The sequence below is a fragment of the Typopeltis vanoorti genome, chromosome 2 (assembly GCF_054136105.1).
Source record: "Typopeltis vanoorti isolate ZY-2024b chromosome 2, IOZ_Tvanoo_1.0, whole genome shotgun sequence".
Taxonomy (NCBI): Eukaryota; Metazoa; Arthropoda; class Arachnida; order Uropygi; family Thelyphonidae; genus Typopeltis; species Typopeltis vanoorti.
Window position 1 is genome coordinate 158,503,996 of NC_143550.1, and position 18,173 is coordinate 158,522,168.

At 34.3% G+C, this 18,173-nt stretch overlaps 1 protein-coding gene across 1 annotated transcript in view; it reads left to right on the top strand.

The window, feature by feature from the left end:
* Positions 1 to 18,173, top strand: part of LOC150109564 (protein Obscurin-like) — a 1,271,613-nt gene that overhangs the window by 916,438 nt on the left and 337,002 nt on the right. Inside the window, exons 68-70 of the mRNA XM_090402667.1 lie at positions 1,968 to 2,164; positions 8,589 to 8,741; positions 13,839 to 14,077. Coding sequence (XP_090258793.1) covers positions 1,968 to 2,164; positions 8,589 to 8,741; positions 13,839 to 14,077 — 589 coding nt within the window. The remainder of the gene's footprint in view (positions 1 to 1,967; positions 2,165 to 8,588; positions 8,742 to 13,838; positions 14,078 to 18,173) is intronic.

Below are 18,173 nucleotides of genomic sequence, written 5' to 3' on the forward strand. Positions count from 1 at the left end.
TTCATTCTTTCTTTTACTTGAAGCATAACAATAAAATTCTTTTAGATTGCCTTTAGTTGCATGGCCAATTTCTTTTTGTACTCCGATTTAGCTTTCCTCACAATACTCATTACTTTTCTGGCCTCAGCTTTATATATATTTCATAACTCCTCTCACTCTTATTCTCATGATATTCTTTCCACATCATCTTCTTCTTGTAGATTTCTTGCTTAATAAGGTTGGACATACATTTCATTTCCCACCTACTTATTCTTTGAACACTAGGGATACATTCAGAAACTGCCTCATTTAAGCACTTTTTAAAAAATTCCCATTCATTGCTGACATTTTTTCCATTCAATAACCGATACTATTCTCCCAAATTGATCATAATTTCCAGCTTTGTAGTTTACCATGTAACCTGTTTTAATTGGAGCATCAATACAATTAGATACTTCCCAAGAAAGTACAGCACGATCCATGTCACCAATTGGTGGTAAAATAGCCATATTCTTGACAGAGACCCCCTTCTGATGCTATGAGCAAATCCAACACTCTTTGACTTTGAGACCCTTCTTTCACATGCTGCATGAGAAAGTTGTCTCGCAACAATTCAATAAATTCCTCTTCTTTCTTATCATGAGATTTCTCTTCTACCCAATCAATGTTTGGAAAATTAAAGTCACCCATAATGATCATTCGTGTGGTACCCGTAAGGCTAAATTGGCAATGCATTTCTTCATCCCCTTGCAAGTGAGCCACCAGGTCTGTAGCAACACCTACCATATATTTCATTCTATTAACCACCACTTCACACCAGATAGACTCAAACTCTACGCTACATGGGACATTGTTACTATCATTGTTTTCTTGTGTTTCTACCCTAACTGGACTTAAGTCATCTGATATCATTAGTAGCACTCCTTCTCCTGTCCTATCTCTTCTGTCATTCCTAAAAATAGTATAGCCATTACACAGTTTTCTCATTTCATTCTATTAAATCATTGAAATATTTTTCATATAAATAAATTAACAGCAGGCTTGAGTAGCTCAGTGAAAGTTGTGCTTGCATCCTCTGCGCTTGGCCACACAAAGACAGACTTATAGTTCAAGTCTAGTTGCTGACTAGAGTAATTTTTTCTAAGCCTTTCTTCAACCGGTTCCTGAGTTAATCAATCTCTGGCACAGGCAAGCAGGTTTTTTCTTCTGTAAACTCAAGAAAATCAACCATAGAACCCACATTATTTCAGACAGCAACATATCCTGTTAGGGTTAGATACCAAGCAATGGCAGCACTTGTTTGCCAGTCTCTTCATTGGTAGCTGCCTATAATTAGTGATAGACATGTTCCATCTGTCTCTGATTGGCTATTGGTGGAGATTGAACTGCCCACCCATGAAAGGCTAACTATACTACTCCCTATAAGGGAATAATAAGCTGACACCTTTTATACCCTTATAGGGAGAAGGCAAGGCTTTTAAACCATATGTAGTCTCTTTTGGTACTAAATCTTTTTTTTTTTTCATGGAAATCATCTCCCCATGCCTTCAAAAGTCTCGATATAAAATTTGGTCTCATTTCGTTTATTGGTTTTAGCTACAGATGCCTCCAAAGAGGGAAAGTTATTTTATGGCCACCCTGTATATATATATATATATATATATATATATATATAAATTTAAAAAAAAATTCTTTGCCTGTCCATGGTATGAATGTACTATAGATTTATAGAAGCCTTTCATGAGTGGGAGCCACGTAAAACAAAAACAAAACAAAAATATAATATATATTGTATGTGTATATATATATTATCTTTGATGGAGTAATATGGACAATTATAGAAAATCTATCATTAGTTAAACATTTTAGAGGTGCTAAAATAAGTCAGCAATGAGTCTGTGATTCCATGGAGGGCTAGAATGTTACTAAACTAACTGCTTGCCATTTAAAAGCTATTACTAAATGGCATTTTCTTCTATGTTTGACAGAGAAAGAACGAAAATCAGAACCACATTCACCTCCTATCTTCATCAAGCCCCTTGGAGACTTAATTCTAAATGAGGGAGAGCCAATTAAATTTGAAGCAACCATATCAGGTAACCCACTTCCAGATGTGCAGTGGTGTCTTGATGAACAGCCAGTAAATGCATCAGACAATATCATTCCTTCATTCGATGGCAAAAAGGTGATTATAATACATAAAATGAAATTTATGTTATGTTTATTTAAAGAAAGCATTATTACTTGAAATATTTTGTTGTTATTTAAAAAAAAAAAAAACAGGGAAAAGAAAGGCAGTGATATCTGATATCTAACATATATAAAAAATAATTAAACAGATTTATCATTTAGGAGCAAATAAAATCCTCTTGCTATTTTGCTCATATAGAAATTACCCTGTTCGCTTAATTACTGATTATGCATAATGATATGAAGTCTTATAACTCCACCCTTCTCCTCTTTTCTTCTGTATACAGTAAATTACATTGTGACTTATCCAAATTATTAGCTTGCTGATCGTTGGGCTTAGTTTTGCATTAGTCAATACAATGATATCACTGCTGTCTGTAAGCTTTAACAATTACATTCACCCTTCTGAACCAAGTGGTTTCGTCAGATTATTTAAATCATCCAGTTTTAGATTCTTTTCAAAATGTGAAGGGAAATTATTCAGTTGCTCCACCTTCAGTGGAGCAACTGAATAAGAAACTTCAATTACATTCGGCTTGTAATGGTGAGTCAACTTGCAACTAGTTCCATGAAATTTTCTGCAGCTGCTGCATAAATAAATAAAGTTTGCACATGAAGTATCTTCATGCTAGTCTTCTTGTATATAGATATTGTTGATTTCACATCAGTTGTCTCAAGTTTTTCATAATGCAAAAACATTATGGGCAGGATCACTACCCATAATGTTTTTGGGTAGTGATCCTGCCAGACTCATTGAGATCTCATTGGTGGAAGCTAGATCCAGGAAGGTTAAATCAATGAAGTCATATTTTCCATATATAAATAATAAAATGCTAAAATACTTTGGATCAGAGATGGCAATAGAAAGTTTTTCCCATTTGGTTACAAAATATATTATTCTTGACAAGGAATCTAAGGCAATTGATGTAAATCAACAGCCTCTATACACAAGTGACTAGTTGTGAGAATATTTTGCAAACTCTGTTTCTTTTTGCTTATGTGTAATCTGTTTGCTTACACTTGGGTAAAGGATTAAAACACGAATATTATTTCTTGTCAAGTATAATATACAGGAGAATGACTTCTGTGGTGAGAAGGACCAATTCAATTAAAAAGAAACTTAGCAGAACAGGCAAAGGAAATTCAAGAGAATTTTTTCACTGTCTAGCAAGCAAAAGGAAGAATGATCATGGAAGAAATCCTTAGGGAATGCAGATAGTAAAAAAGTGTTCACTCAGTAAGGTACACATTTCAGGCATACCATTGATTTTCTGAATGATGAAGGGAAAGTGGATGAAAAGATAGAGGTATAGGAGATAGATGTGTTAATGATATTACAAGAGCAGTAGGACTAGATGAGATATCGACACAGGTGCTAAAGGAATGTTCAAGAGAGTTAACAGTTCCCTTACATGGATAAATGAGTTGTAGATTTAGTCATCCTTGGTACTAGAAAATGTTGTTTAAATTGAGTCTCAACACATGAATAATTCATAACAATTAGAAATACAAGGTAATTCAAATACAGTGGTGGAACTAAAACTGTGACAACAAATTATAGACCATTCAGTATCTCTAGAGTGGTCATCTAAGTTTTGGAGAGGCTGATTAGGAACTCCATCCAAAGGTGGGTAAAACATATCAGGATTATATTCTATAAAAGACAGCATAGGTTTCTTAAAGGCTAGGTTTGCTTTAGCAACCTACTCATGTTCTATGATAGAGTGATAGCAGACTTAGATATGGGAATGGATATACCACAATACTTCAAGACCTTGCTAGCCTTTGAGAAGATTCCCCATGCAAGGTTGCTATACATATTCAAAAGGATGGGATGGTTGGTTTATGATTTATTGGCGCAGGAACAATAAAGGTCATACTGCACCATAGCAAAGGCTATTACCGCAGTACACAAGATCAAGAATGAGTATGCAAAATATACTTGTGACATGATTAAGAGAGTGGCTGACTGACAGGTATCAAAAAAGTGATGTATGGAGCTCACATTGTAAGAAAGGCAACAATGGTATACCATGGGTTTCTGTATTCTGACCATTGCTTTTCATTTAACTTATAAATTAATCATATTGAGGATGAACTAGAAGAGGTTTCCAGTTGTTTGGTGATGATGTTAAATTGGGATGAGTGGCTGGCTTGAACAAACTAATTCTGTGGATAAATATTGACGAGTGTCAGTTTAATGTCTCAGAATGTAATATGCATTATTGATGAAAGGCATTAAAAGTAGGGTATCATATTAATAGTATAATTTCTGCAGATGTTAATGAAGCTGGAGAACTGGGTCATAGTGTTAAAATTTAGATATAAAATTTGTATAGAGTTAAAAGTTTGGAGCCATTACTGCTAAGGTAGTTAAGTCATTGCATCAGATAACTGCACTGTTGACGAGAACACTAGCTTGTAAGGAAAAGGAAGTTATTCTCCACTTAACAAGGCTTTCATAACACTACATCTAGACTGTGTGCATGTGGATGAAAGGATATATCATAGAAACATACAAGTTAGTAAGAGTATATTATAAATATAAATGAGATGCTGCAGTTTGTGGCTAGCATAGGAAGAACTTGATGTCATCCTTGGAAACTGGATAAGGGTGTGACCAGGAAACATGGGAGGTCGAAATTCTTTTTATGGTGAGTGATGAATATGTGGAATGTACTACTGCTGGATATTGTGAGTGCATCTTCAGTAAATGTTCAATGAAATTTTAGTATTTATATGTTATAAGTATTTAAATACTAGTGACTAAATGAGTCCTAGAACTCCCTGGAGGAGTATACATAATAATGATGATAACATTTTTAGGAAATTTACAAAGGAGTTTATTGTGCTCTTGACCTGGTTCACCTGGTTCATTAATGACAATCTTGCAATATGGAGGATTCCAAAGGAGATAGGAGAAGTCAACATGGTGCCACTACATACAAAAGTAGGTGCTAAGACAGAGGGTTGAAATTATAGACCAATCCATATATCTGCAATTGTGGCTAAGGGATTGAATGGATAGCAGGAGATTATTGAGGAGAGAGTAAAAGACAATAGTGTTGAAGGAAGACTTAATGTGTTACCCAAAGTATGATGATGATGATTAATGATGGCAAGCAAAATCAATTAGTCAAGCAAAATAGTTGAATATGAGAAGATATATGGCATAACAAAGAAATGTATAGGAAACTAAGATTAGTGAGTAAGAGATGAGTGATCATTATGGGTGATTTTAATTATGGGAATATTCATTGGAATGAAGAAATAGCATCAGTGAATAAGGAGAATAGATTTCTTGTTCTTAAGGGACAACTATCTTAGGTAGTATGGAATGGAGAGCAGAAGAGGGTGAAAGTCTTAATTATAATCATATCACTATAGATTGTGATGTGAATAGGGTGTATAATCTTCTTCCATTTGGTGAGAATGACCATGTGGCGAACACCTGGGGAGCCAGTCATATGAGGAAGGGATATATGAAACTGCAAGACTGGTGATTGTGAAAGACTTAGGAGATCACTGGCTGCTGAAGCTGTAGTATGGGAGGTGGAGTTGAGTAAAAAGAAAATAGATGTTGCTTGGACACTGGGCAAGAATTCAGCAGCAGTAATGTCTGAGCATTTCCAAAAGTGAAAAAATTAAATAAGGTAGGAGTAAAATGAATGAATGAAGCAATTAATCATGAAATCTGGAAGAAGAAGGCATTGTAGAGACAACTCAAGATGAATATTGGTAATATTCAGTTGCATGAAGAGTACAAAGAGCAAGCTGAGTAGCAGAAACAATAATGGGAGGATGATGTTAGTGGATAACAGTGATAGATTGATAACTACTACAAAGAATATAACTGAGGTATTCAATGAACAGTTTATCAAGGTATTTCATCCTCATGAATGTGACATCATGAAAAACTTCAGTTTAGAAGGTAAGGTGGAGGACTGATAGTGAGTGAGAAAAATTTATATGAGGAATTAAGTGAACATGATATTAATAAGACTGTAGAACTTGACAATATATCACTGTGTCTTGAAGGAATATTCAAGAGAATTAACATGTATCTTGCAACAGGGCAAGTTTTAAAGGAATGGAAAGAGGATAAAATTGTTCCACTTCACAAAAGGAGTGGGACAGAGAGATAAAATTAAGGCTACAAATTATAATATATATATATATATGCACTGGGGGGGGGGGGACTCTGGTGCCTACTGCGCCAAACCCTCCCGAGTTCCGTGCCAGTAAGCCGGTTCTCAGTTGTTTTGAAACGTCCGGCAAACACATTGTTGGACATGAAATGTTTCAAATTTCGAATTAGCAGCTTAATGGCTTAATTGGCTTATCAGCTTAAAGGCTTAATCTGTTTCAAAACAATCAAGAGGCAAAAAATGTGACATAAAAACGTTTCAAATTTCAGCTTATTAGCATAATCAGCTTAACCCAGCTCAAAACAATTAAGAGACAAAAAACTTGACATAAAAATGTTTCAAATTTTGGCTTATCTTTTTTTATATATAGAGTGGGGATATATATATATATATATATATATATATTGGTGTACATATTTACTCGGTAGATAATGTTATGAAAAAATTAGTTTGAATGACTATAATAACGAGAATAAAAAGAATAAAGTTTAATGCTGAGATACTACTAGTTTCATTGAACAAAATTCAACTTCTTCAGGTATCAAAGACAAAGAATTATGTAAAATAACAGAGACATAATAAAATAACATCAACAGAACTAATATAAAAGACCGAAGTACAGTTTAAAACACGAATGCATGCCGGAATTCCAATTAAAGTTGGCTACATGCGAGAGTTGTCATGAGAGTGCCAGTATTGGACAGTGACAACGTGTGCATCAGAAAGATTGTAGCTAAGGCTGTTGTTTATATGGGATGAATCAAGGGATATTTCTTTAGAAATATCCCTTGTATTACTTGCAACTATCCCTTGATCAGTATCCCTTTAATTATGTCTCTGTTATTTTATAATTCTTTGTCTTTGATACCTGAAGAAGTTGAATTTTGTTCAACGAAACTAGTAGTATCTCAGAATTAAACTTTATTCTTTTTATTCTGTATTATAGTCATTCAAACTAATTTTTTCATATATATATATATATATAACCACAACCTCTAGGCACACTGATGGCCTTTCTGTGTTGTGCTTAAAGTGTTAGAGAGGTTGGTGAGGACTAGGATTCTGAATTGGAATGATAATCTCATTATTCTCTATGATAGTCAGCACATGGGTTTGTTACGGAGAGGTCACGTTTTAGCAGTCTGCTTATATCCTGCAATAAGATAACAAATTCAATGGATAAATGTGATGTGTATACAGTGGTATACTTGGATTTTTTTCAAAGACCAATCTATCCTTGGAAAATTTTTTCAAAGGATAGATTGCCACACAACAAGCTTGTAATTAAGTTGAAACAGATGGGATTTGATATGAGACTACTGAATTTTATAGGTATATGTTAATGTATGTTATTAATATTGGGATAGACTTAACTGGAGATAGTTGCAAGTAATACAAAGTTGGGAAGAACTATGAGGAGCAAAGCAAATGTTGTAGTCTTACAGGAGAATCTGAATAGAGCAGTGAGCAAGAAAGTGCAGATACCAGTTTATGGTTGCAAAGTGTAAGTTCTTAAAATAATTTTGTAGTCAAAGATGGGATGCAGAGTATACAATTAATGGGGAAATTTGGAATGCAAAGATCTGGTAATGAATGTCAACAGAAACTTATAGTTTAGAGGTCACGTTGCTAAAATTGTGAGAACATCATAGTGAATAATGACAATGATGAGGAAGACCTTGATGTGCAGAAGTGGAGAAATTATGGTTCCCTTGTATAAGGTCTTGATCAGGCCACATATGACTGTGTTTTAATGGGATGAGAATATCTCAGAAAGTCCAGATCCACAAAAATCTGGCCTTTCTGAGATCTGTGAAATATGGGATATGAAGAAAGATTAAGGAAATGTGATTTAGGCCTTGTGAATTGGAAAAGGAGAGGGGATATGATTGAGACATAAGTTGGTAAGGAGTTGTTACCAGATTAATGTGGAGGAGAGTTTTTTATTGATTAGAGAGGAAACTAGTAGAACATGATGCTGTTCCTCAAAGCTTTGTAAGAAGGTGTAAGCAAAGTAGAGAGAAGAAGGTTCATTGTTTGGACAGTGACTGGTGAGTGGAATGCATTGCATTAATGTGTATGTGCTGAGTGCAGAAACTGTGAATGGGTTTATGGCATGATTCGATGATCTTTTTATCTGAAAGAACATCCATTCCGTGGTGAGTCTTTTGATTCTTGGGAGGTCTGATGTTAATAATAACGCTAATAAATTTCTAAATTTAATATTGGAAAGTGGAAACTAATAAAATTTTTTATGCTATTTTATGATAGGCAACTCTAGACATCAAACATTCCAATCCACAGCATGCAGGAGCCTACTCGTGTCATCTAAAAAATGTTATAGGTGATGCTATTTCCAAGGGAACTGCCAAGATAGCTGCCAATAAAGCTCCAGTGTTTATACAACGACTTGTAGATATGGATGTTAGTATCATTCTTTCCTATTAAAGTTTATGCAAAACTTACAATAAATAACTTATGTAATCAGTTATAATTTTATGAGTAAATAATTTGAATTTAACTTAACATTTCAACCTTCATAATAATGTCATGCCCAGGTAATATATATACAGTCATCCCTCGACTTATGTCGGGGGTTCCGTTCCATCAGGCAGAACGGTCGGTTCAGATGTAAGTCGATACATTAAATCAACAGAGTTATAGGGGTTAGGGACTTAACAGTAATCAGTATACTGTCATTTTAATTTTTAAACCTTATTATAAAACTGTACTGTGCATTACTGCCACTATAAAACAGGAGTATAATGACTCAAATCTTCCTCCACAATCATATCTTCATTACCTTCCTTATGTGAAGGACCAGGCTGCAGCTCTTCTGGTGTAACCTTTTTTTTTTTTTTGATGAAAATGTCCGATGTGCTTTACATATTCCTCTTCTTTTCATCATACATTTGTTTATAGCAAGCAAACGCACCATGTACTTTCCTTTCTACTAATAAGTAGCATATAACATTCGGGTCCATGTCTTCAGCCATTTTGAGAACATTGCTAACTGCAGAGAACATTTCTGCAAGACCATTCACTGTGAATTGTTTAACTACCTCTCTTTGTTTCTCTTTTTTCCTTTTCCTTTTCTCGTTCTTCCTCTTCTGCAACACGTTGGTCTGCCTCAGTTCAACCAAATTTTCGTTGTTCACTCTTCAGGGACACTTCCTATGAGTTGGAATATGTCATCATCATTCACTTCAAGATTCAGGTTGTTTGCTAGGCCCACTATTTCTTCACTCAATTTAAAAAGGTCTTAATTTTTTTCAAAACTTCCAAAATCGTGCACACCATTTTTAATATCTTTTTCCATATGCCACTCGTACTTTGAGAGATCACTTCGTCATAAGGCACATAAATATTTTTAATAGCATAATAAATATTGAATGCTTTTCAGAATTGCATGCGATCATTTCCTTCAGTGGCAGAAATGGCTTGTGAAAAAGTTCTCTGTAGATAATAAATCTTTAACACTACTAAAACTTCCTGATCCATCATTTGGATCAATGAAGTAGTGTTTAGAGGGAGAAATATGACCTTGAACTGGGTGAAGATCACCGATATAAGACAGATGACCTGGAGCATTATCTAGATTAAGATTACTAATTAATTAGAATTAATTAGCATTATCTAGATTAAGGCATCCGCAAACAGTTTTTGAGTCATCCACAACTTCTTATATCTCCATTAATGAAATAAAAGAGCATGCTTCCTAATGTTTTTGAAGGCTCGTGGATTCTCACTGTGCCATATCACAAATGGTTTCAGTTTATATCCAGCCACATTACCTCCTAACAGAATTGCAACATGGTCTTTAAGAGCTTTAAAACCAGGAATAGATTTTAGCTTTTTGTGGATGAATTGTCCACTCGGGCATTTTTTTTCCAAAACAAAGAGGTCTCATCCATATTAAATATTTGCTGTGTTAAATAATTTTCCTCTGTAATAATTTTATCCAGTTTCTCCAGGCAGCCTTCTCATCAGCACTTGCAGGTTCACCATACATTTTCACATTATGCAGCGCAAAATGCTGCTTAAATCTCATGAACCAAACGGAAGAAGCATTGAATTCGTAGTCATAATTGGGTCCTGCTTTTTCCTTCACTTTTTCCTTAAGGCACTAAGTCGTTGAAAAGACTTAGTGCCTTATCAGTTATGGTCATAGTGCTAAGCAGTATGCACTTTTGGTTCAGGTCCTCTATGCATAATGGAAGCAGCTTTTCCAATCACTGATAGGACTTTGTCGTTGCTTAGTCACTATTGTTGAACTTGCAACTTCGTTTCAAGATCAATTGTTCACCTCTTTTTCTGTTATTCTTCACTAGGTTTTTTAATTGAGCATGCAGGGATCCATGTTGCACAAAATATCATGAAATATTTAACGATAAATACACAAATAACATATTTTTCAAACGCAAAATCAACAGAGAAAGAATTGAAGCCAAATTCCGACTGCCGAGGGAGGTTGCCGCTGAATGCGCTGTTGCCATTGTTACTAAATAAAAATCTTTTTATTTAGTAAAACTCGCTTGTGTCTTGTTCAAAAGTATAGTCAAAAATGTCCATTATGAGATCACGGACGTAAGTCGAGAGATGACTGACATTTCAGTCAGAGATGACTGAAATGTTCATTTCATATATAATTTCATTATATATGCATTTACATTTACATATACATTTCATTTCATATATAATCATATATATGAAATGGATCCCACCCGCAAAACATTATACATTCAGTCCTCAACTTATGACAGTGTTCCATTCCATTGATCATGTCATAAGTTGAAAAAGTTGCAATTGGAAATCACTATATGAAACATACAGATATGTTAATAATTAACATGCATTTATGCCAAAATGTGTAGATTTGTTTCATCATATCTTTTAACTGATTTTAGTCTTATAGTGCCCTTTGGGTTGTGTACACAAAACATCCCACGTTGGGATAGTATACCCAAAACCTCCCTCAGAATGGTATTATATCTATAAGAAAGACATAAAGTTCTGCATCATGCCTTTTTTTTTATATGCAGGAATTTCCATTGGCACTGCATCACTGAACTGGCCACCATTCATTCACTTTCCTCTAATCATATACAAGCATGGGCAGCTGCTGATTAACATTTAGGCGCGTTTTGGCTTCGGTCTCTTCCTTGATTCTATCTATCAGTCTGCTTTGGAACAGCTTTCCTCATGCCATTTCTCCTATTGAATGCAATCTGAGCTTCAGGAAACACCTTTCTCTCATAACCACTGTTCACACATGGTACTATTATGTTATAGGTTTTGTGACATTCTGTGTATCAGATTGATATTAAAAAATGATCAAGTGCCTAATTCAGATATTAAAATAGATATTGTTATCTCAAATTAAAGAGTAAAGGATATATTTAATAAGAAGAAAGTAAAAATAAATAAATGACCTTGTTATTTATTCATTTTGATCAATTGGGCATTATCAGATACCATACAGTCGCTCTGTTTCTCGGTGATGTATCACACCAGTCCTCGCGAGGTAGTATTGATGTATGCTTTTCTGGTGGCTTCAACTTTCTGAAGATCAATCACTCCAGATACGCCATCCAGCAATCTCGTTGAGGGTTTACCCCTCTCTTTTTCCAGGAACTTTATCTTCTGTTATTGTTTTGAGAATTCCTCCTTCCATCCTTTCAATGTGTCCAAAATATTTCAGCTTTCGTCTGTCAGTGTCCTTAAGGAGTCTTAAAGTTCTACTAATCCTTTCTAGCACCCATCTATTTGTCCATCTTTTGGTATATGATATCTTCAGCAGCCTTCTGTAACACCACATCTCAGAAGCAGCTATTCTTTTCCTGTTACACTTCTTTAGGTTCTAGGTCTCACACCCATAAGTCACTGTTAGAAAAACAGTTGCATCCAGAATCCTCAACTTTGTTCCTGTGGAGATAGATCCATCCCTCCAGATTTTAGACCATTGTCTGACTGCTGTTTTAGTTATTCCTAATCTTCTTCTGATGGCTGAACAGCAGATCTTCATATGAATTATGGATCCCAGGTTCTCCAACTTGCTCACTTCCTCACTTCTTTCTCCATTAAGGTACACTTGTTTCTCAGGAGCTTCCTTATTTATATTTTCTTTGAGAACCATAATCTTTGTCTTGAGTTAAAGTCCTCTGTTTTTATTGATCTCATTAATTTTGTCAAGGATTTGTCCTAGTTCTTCCTTGTCATTACAGAGGAATATGTATTGTATAATCAGTGTACCTCAGATAGCTGATCAATCTGCTACCTATCCTAATTCCTGTTAAGCTCATCTGTTTTTTTATTTATTATCTTCAGTTGAAAAGCACTGATAAAGGTTCATCAATTTCTAGATAAGATTTGGACCCAGGTCTTTCCAACCAAAATACATTGTCAAAACTGATTAAGCAATGAAGGGAGGAAAATTGTATATTAATATCAACACTATATTAATGAAACTTATTATTCCTCCAATTAGCAAGCATGTATCTTAATGAATCCTTCAGACATCTTCATACCTAATATAATCAATATTAATGAGTTCTGCTACTGTTGAAATGCATATTATTACTCAGTATTACTCAATTATTATTAAAATTTATAAAATTATTATTAACAAATATTATAATTATAATAGTAAGTATTAGCCAATAAAACTAGTTAACAACTGTTTATTATTAGTCATCATCATCATCATCAAATTCCTGCCATATACCCTCAAGGGGTGTACAGGATATGATAGTACTACATGAAAAAATTACATCAATTATTATTAGTCAAAAACACTAAACCAGCAAGCAGTATGAAAAACAGTGTTCAAACTAGTTTTAACTTATGGATCTGAGAGGTGGAAAGTAAAAACTAACACTTGATCAAAGACTGGAGACCACTGATATTAGAGTTATGAGAAAGATTAAGAGAGTGAACAGATCCCATCATTGGCAGTATCATATTAAAAATTAGGATATTAGAAAAGAATTGACATTGTTAGCATTCAGGATTGTGTTAACAGAGCTAATATAAGGTTGTATGAAGAGGAAAGGTGAGCAAAATGAGTGTTCTTTGTCATGATGGCAGGAAAAAGACCCAGAGAAAGACCATGATCTAGGTGGGTTTATATAGCAAAAAGTGCCTTAGAAGAGAGAAATATAAGATCTGATAATATTGGAGTCTTGACAGATAGCAGATCGATTTGGTGGAAAATTGTCAATAGGAAGTTAGCGCTACTGTTACTTTTTCATGTAGTACTTTTACTATCATAATATGCTAACAGTACAAGTACTACATGAATTTTTTATCATCATCAAATATTTTGATGATGATAAAAATCAAAAGAATTTGATGATGATAATGATGAGAATGTATTCAGCATTTTGTTCCAAATTTTAAAACACATAACGTAGTACTATTGTTTAATTGCATGTATGTATGATAATATACCTTACACTGTCAAATAAAATAATAATAATAATAATAATAACAAAGAATTGGTATTTTATCTCTTCCATGTAGGTTCCCACATCTGAACCAATGAAGCTGACTTGTAGAGTAGAAGGTGTTCCTAAACCTGATATTACTTGGTATTATAATAATATTCCAATTCTACCTGGACTGAAATATAATATGTTGCGAGAAGATGACTTTTGCTCACTCGTAGTTCCATTTCCACGAACTAGAGATTCTGGTATATATGAATGTGTAGCTAAGAATCCTCTTGGGGAAGATCGCTGTAGTGCTACCATGAATGTCAGGTAATACAACATCAATCATTTGTTAAATTAACATTTCAGGTGATATCTATATCAGAATATGTTCCTGACAAAATTAGTTTCAGATGTTTTATAACCATATAGAAAGAACTTGATTAAATTATCATTATTTATTACCCTTTCCACTTTTAAGAAGAAAGGACACAAGTGGCCAGCAGTATCTTCAATTTGCCCTTTACTGACAAACTTATGCATGTGAAGGTTTAATGAAAAAATAAAATAGATAAACTGGGAAGTGTTATTAGTAACATCAGCTAGCTCTTCAGGAAGATTCAGTAAAGTTGGAGCAGTGGTTAAATGAATGGGATATCATTTTAACATATACCCTCTGTCCAAAAAGAAACTGAACTTTTCGAAAACAGAAGACAATAGTGGTACCACCTGTTGTATCTTTTTGTTGTCGAAATCGGCAACCTTCATTAGTGTTGTGTCAACTGTTTCTGACATTTGTTTCATTAGAAGCCGAGTTATAGTGACAGTGTGTTTTGACGAACAGTCGGAAAATGAGTTTCAAACAGAGAGCTGCAATTGAATTTTGGGTTAAACTTGACAAACGTTTTACTGAAACACATCAAATGCTTCAAAAAGCATATGGTGATGAATGCTTATCCCGTACTCAGGTTTACGAATGGTTTAAGCAATTTCAAAGTGGTCGTGAGACGCTTAAGGATGACAAAAAGCTGGGCCGTCCAAAAACTGGACTGAGTGAAGTTAACATCCAGAAAGTGCGTGATTTCATCAAAGAAAAACCCGAAATCATCCAAGAGATTTATTGAAGATGAATTGGGGATTCCAAAATCAACTGTGAACAACATTTGACCGAGAGTTTGGGCCTTCGTAAATTGAATTCGTGATTTGTTCCCCACAAGTTGACTAATGACCAAAAAATGTATCGAATTGAACACTGCAAGGACCTCATTAAAATTATTCGTAAGGACTCAAACTTCCTTGAAACGATCGTCACTGGTGACAAAATGTGGTGTTTTGAGTATGAGCCCGAAACAAAGTCCTAGAGTGCTGAGCAGAAGAGGGGCATCCGAAAAAAAAAAAAGTCGCTTGGAGAAGTCAAAAGTAAAGACAATGCTGATTTGTTTTTATGATTCGAAGGGCATGATTCACAAATAATTCATTCTGCCTGGCCAAACGGTCAATGGTGAGTTTAATCTCGAATTTTTGAAGTGATTGATAGCGAGAATTCATCGCATACAGCATGAATATCGTGATGTCGACAACTGGTCACTTTTGCATGATAATGCACCATCTCATCGTTCTAACATTGTGAGACAGTTTTTGAGCAAAAACCAAGTGTGTGTATTGGATCACTCACCATATTCATCTGATTTAGCACCCTGTGACTTTTTTCTCTTCCTCCGACTTCATTTTCCGATGAAAAGAAAGTGACACGACACGATTGAAAATGTTCAAGTGGCAGTAACCACGACCCTCAACAGTGTCCCAAAAACTGATATAAAAAACTCATTTAAAATTAATCGACCATGCCAAACGCTGTATTGAAGCTGAGGGAGAGAGCATATTGATTGAAATAAATGATTTGAATAATTATAATTGGCCTGTGTTTTATTTTCTATCAAAAGAGAGCATATTGATTGAAATAAATGATTTGAATAATTATAATTGGCCTGTGTTTTATTTTCTATCAAAAGTTCGGTTTCTTTTTGACAGAGGATGTAGCTGAATGAATGAGCTCCTGTAAGCTGTGAAATTTTGGGATCCATATGTGGACTGCTTACTCGAGTGATGAAACTATAATGAATGTAGTGGAGATGGAATGATCTCCTGTAGTGATAGAAATTTGAAGTTCGGGGATGTATTGCAAAGGTAGCAAGAAAAATCCAAAAGTTAGCTTCAATACTGAGACCAGGATATTTGCAAGGAGAGGATGGTTACACTGCCTAAGGCCTTTATCAGACCATATCTGGATTATTAGGCTCAAATCTGGTCACTTAGATTTGAGATGATGATGAAGAAACTGGGTACAAAGGTGGGTAACAAAAATTATGTCAGGACTGTGGAACATTGATTATGATGTGAGACTGTGAGCTGTATTTTGCAGAGTTTGGTGCACAGAAAATAAAAGAGATGATAGCTTTCAGTAGTTGAAAGTTATTTAATATGTGGACACTGGAGAGATTTTTTCATATTAAATAACTTTTCAAAGGATAAGGGGATCTGTTGCACAAGAAAGTGATGAATCACAGAGTTATCAATCATTCTCTGATTCTCTATGCTTTTCACAAATCATGAGAAGTGGAAGAAGCATAAAATGCATAAAAAGATGACAGTGACACAGATAGCAAATCAGTTTAAGAAAATGGTAGACTTTCCGAGATGGTAGACTTTGTGTTGTTTTAGGTAGAACTCCATGATTATTCTCAGTACTCGATGGAAGCTGCACAAAGAAGAAATGGGTAAGAATGAGATGTACATAGAATGGTAGGATTGTGAAATGCATTGCATAAAGAACTGGTAATAGTACAGTAATCTCTCGATTAATGCACCTCTGATTAGTGCATCATTTTTTTTCTATATCCAAATTCAATTAGTGCGCCTATATAACATCTTAAAAATAAATGTTACAGATTTTAAAAATTTTCTATCTATACATTTTTTATGATTAACTATTTTAAAAAATCATTCACCGAGATGAAATAATTTAGTTACCAATTTAAAACATTTTACAAAGTTATTTTTGAATGGAATACTACACTATTTCCATGTATACTATGTTCCAAATTTATAACCAAAATTTATGTCATCTGCTAATTACATAGCATTTTGATGATGATATCTCGTGCCTCCTTTGCAATTGTTTTCCTTACTTTTTTTATTTTAAAGTATTTTCCCAACCTTTCATCATGAGTAAAAAAATTAGTGAGCAAAAAAGTGGAAGTGTGAAAATGATTCGAAAAGTAATCTCATTAGAAGAAAAACTTGAAATAATAAAGAAAAATGAACAAGTCCAGAGCAATGATCGGACAAGAACATTAAAATGGGTGAATCAACTATAAGAGCAATTTTAAGCAAAGCTGCTGAATAAAATTGCTCTTATAGTTGATATCTAATTCAATATAATGATTGAATTAGAGAGACTTCTTTCTACATGGATCGAAGATTGTAACCAGAACCGGATCCTACTAAGCATTGACCTTGTTAAATCAAAAGCATTAAGTCTCTTTGTAACCTTGAAAGAGAAAGCTATCAATAATGAAAAAGAAGAAGAATTCTAGTGCTGAGTGGTTTGAGCACTTCAAAAAGAGAAATAGCCTACATAATGTTCTAATCACAGATGAAGCTACAAGTGCAAATAAGGAGGTGGCCGCAAATTATCCAGAGATTTTGAAGAAAATTGTGGAAGAAGGGGGCTGGCTATGGTGACCAACAAATATTTAATGTCAATGAAACCGACTTTTTTTAAAAGAGAATGCCTTCAAAACATTTTTCTGACCAAACTGGAGAAATTGCAGCCTGGTTATAAAGTTGCAAAGTTGAATGAAATTACTGCTAGTGATATGCAAGCTGTTCGGAAGCACATTTCTCCACATTGTGCAAATTATTTTAGAGGCTTTTCAAATGAATCCAAGTTAATTAAATCTCATTCTGAGAAATTGAGTGATTCTAACCTGCTAAATTTAGATGCACAGCAGAAAGATCCTGAAGAATATGAAGAAAATTTAATCATTGAACAAGCCCAAAGAGATTTAACAGAAACAATTTGAGAATTTTTTTTGTACACTCAAAGATTTTAAGCAGCAATGCTTAAAGGCTGATCCTGATGAAGAGAGAAGCCGTAAAATTTGCAGAAGTAAATTAGAGAGGCAATTTACTTCTGCAAATTAGTAATAGAGAGGCAATAGGGCCTTGCCATCAGTTGTGTGGAACAAACAGAATGCCTGCCAAACTGCTTTAGCTCAATTCTTTGTTAAGTAGAATAATAAATTTATATTCTGAATATGTTTTATTGTCTTTCAGCTTCATGGTTTCCTTTAACTAGGCTCTGAGATATACCCATTCTTTTATAAAAAAAAATTAAGGGTCAAAAAAGAAATTTGAGGAACGA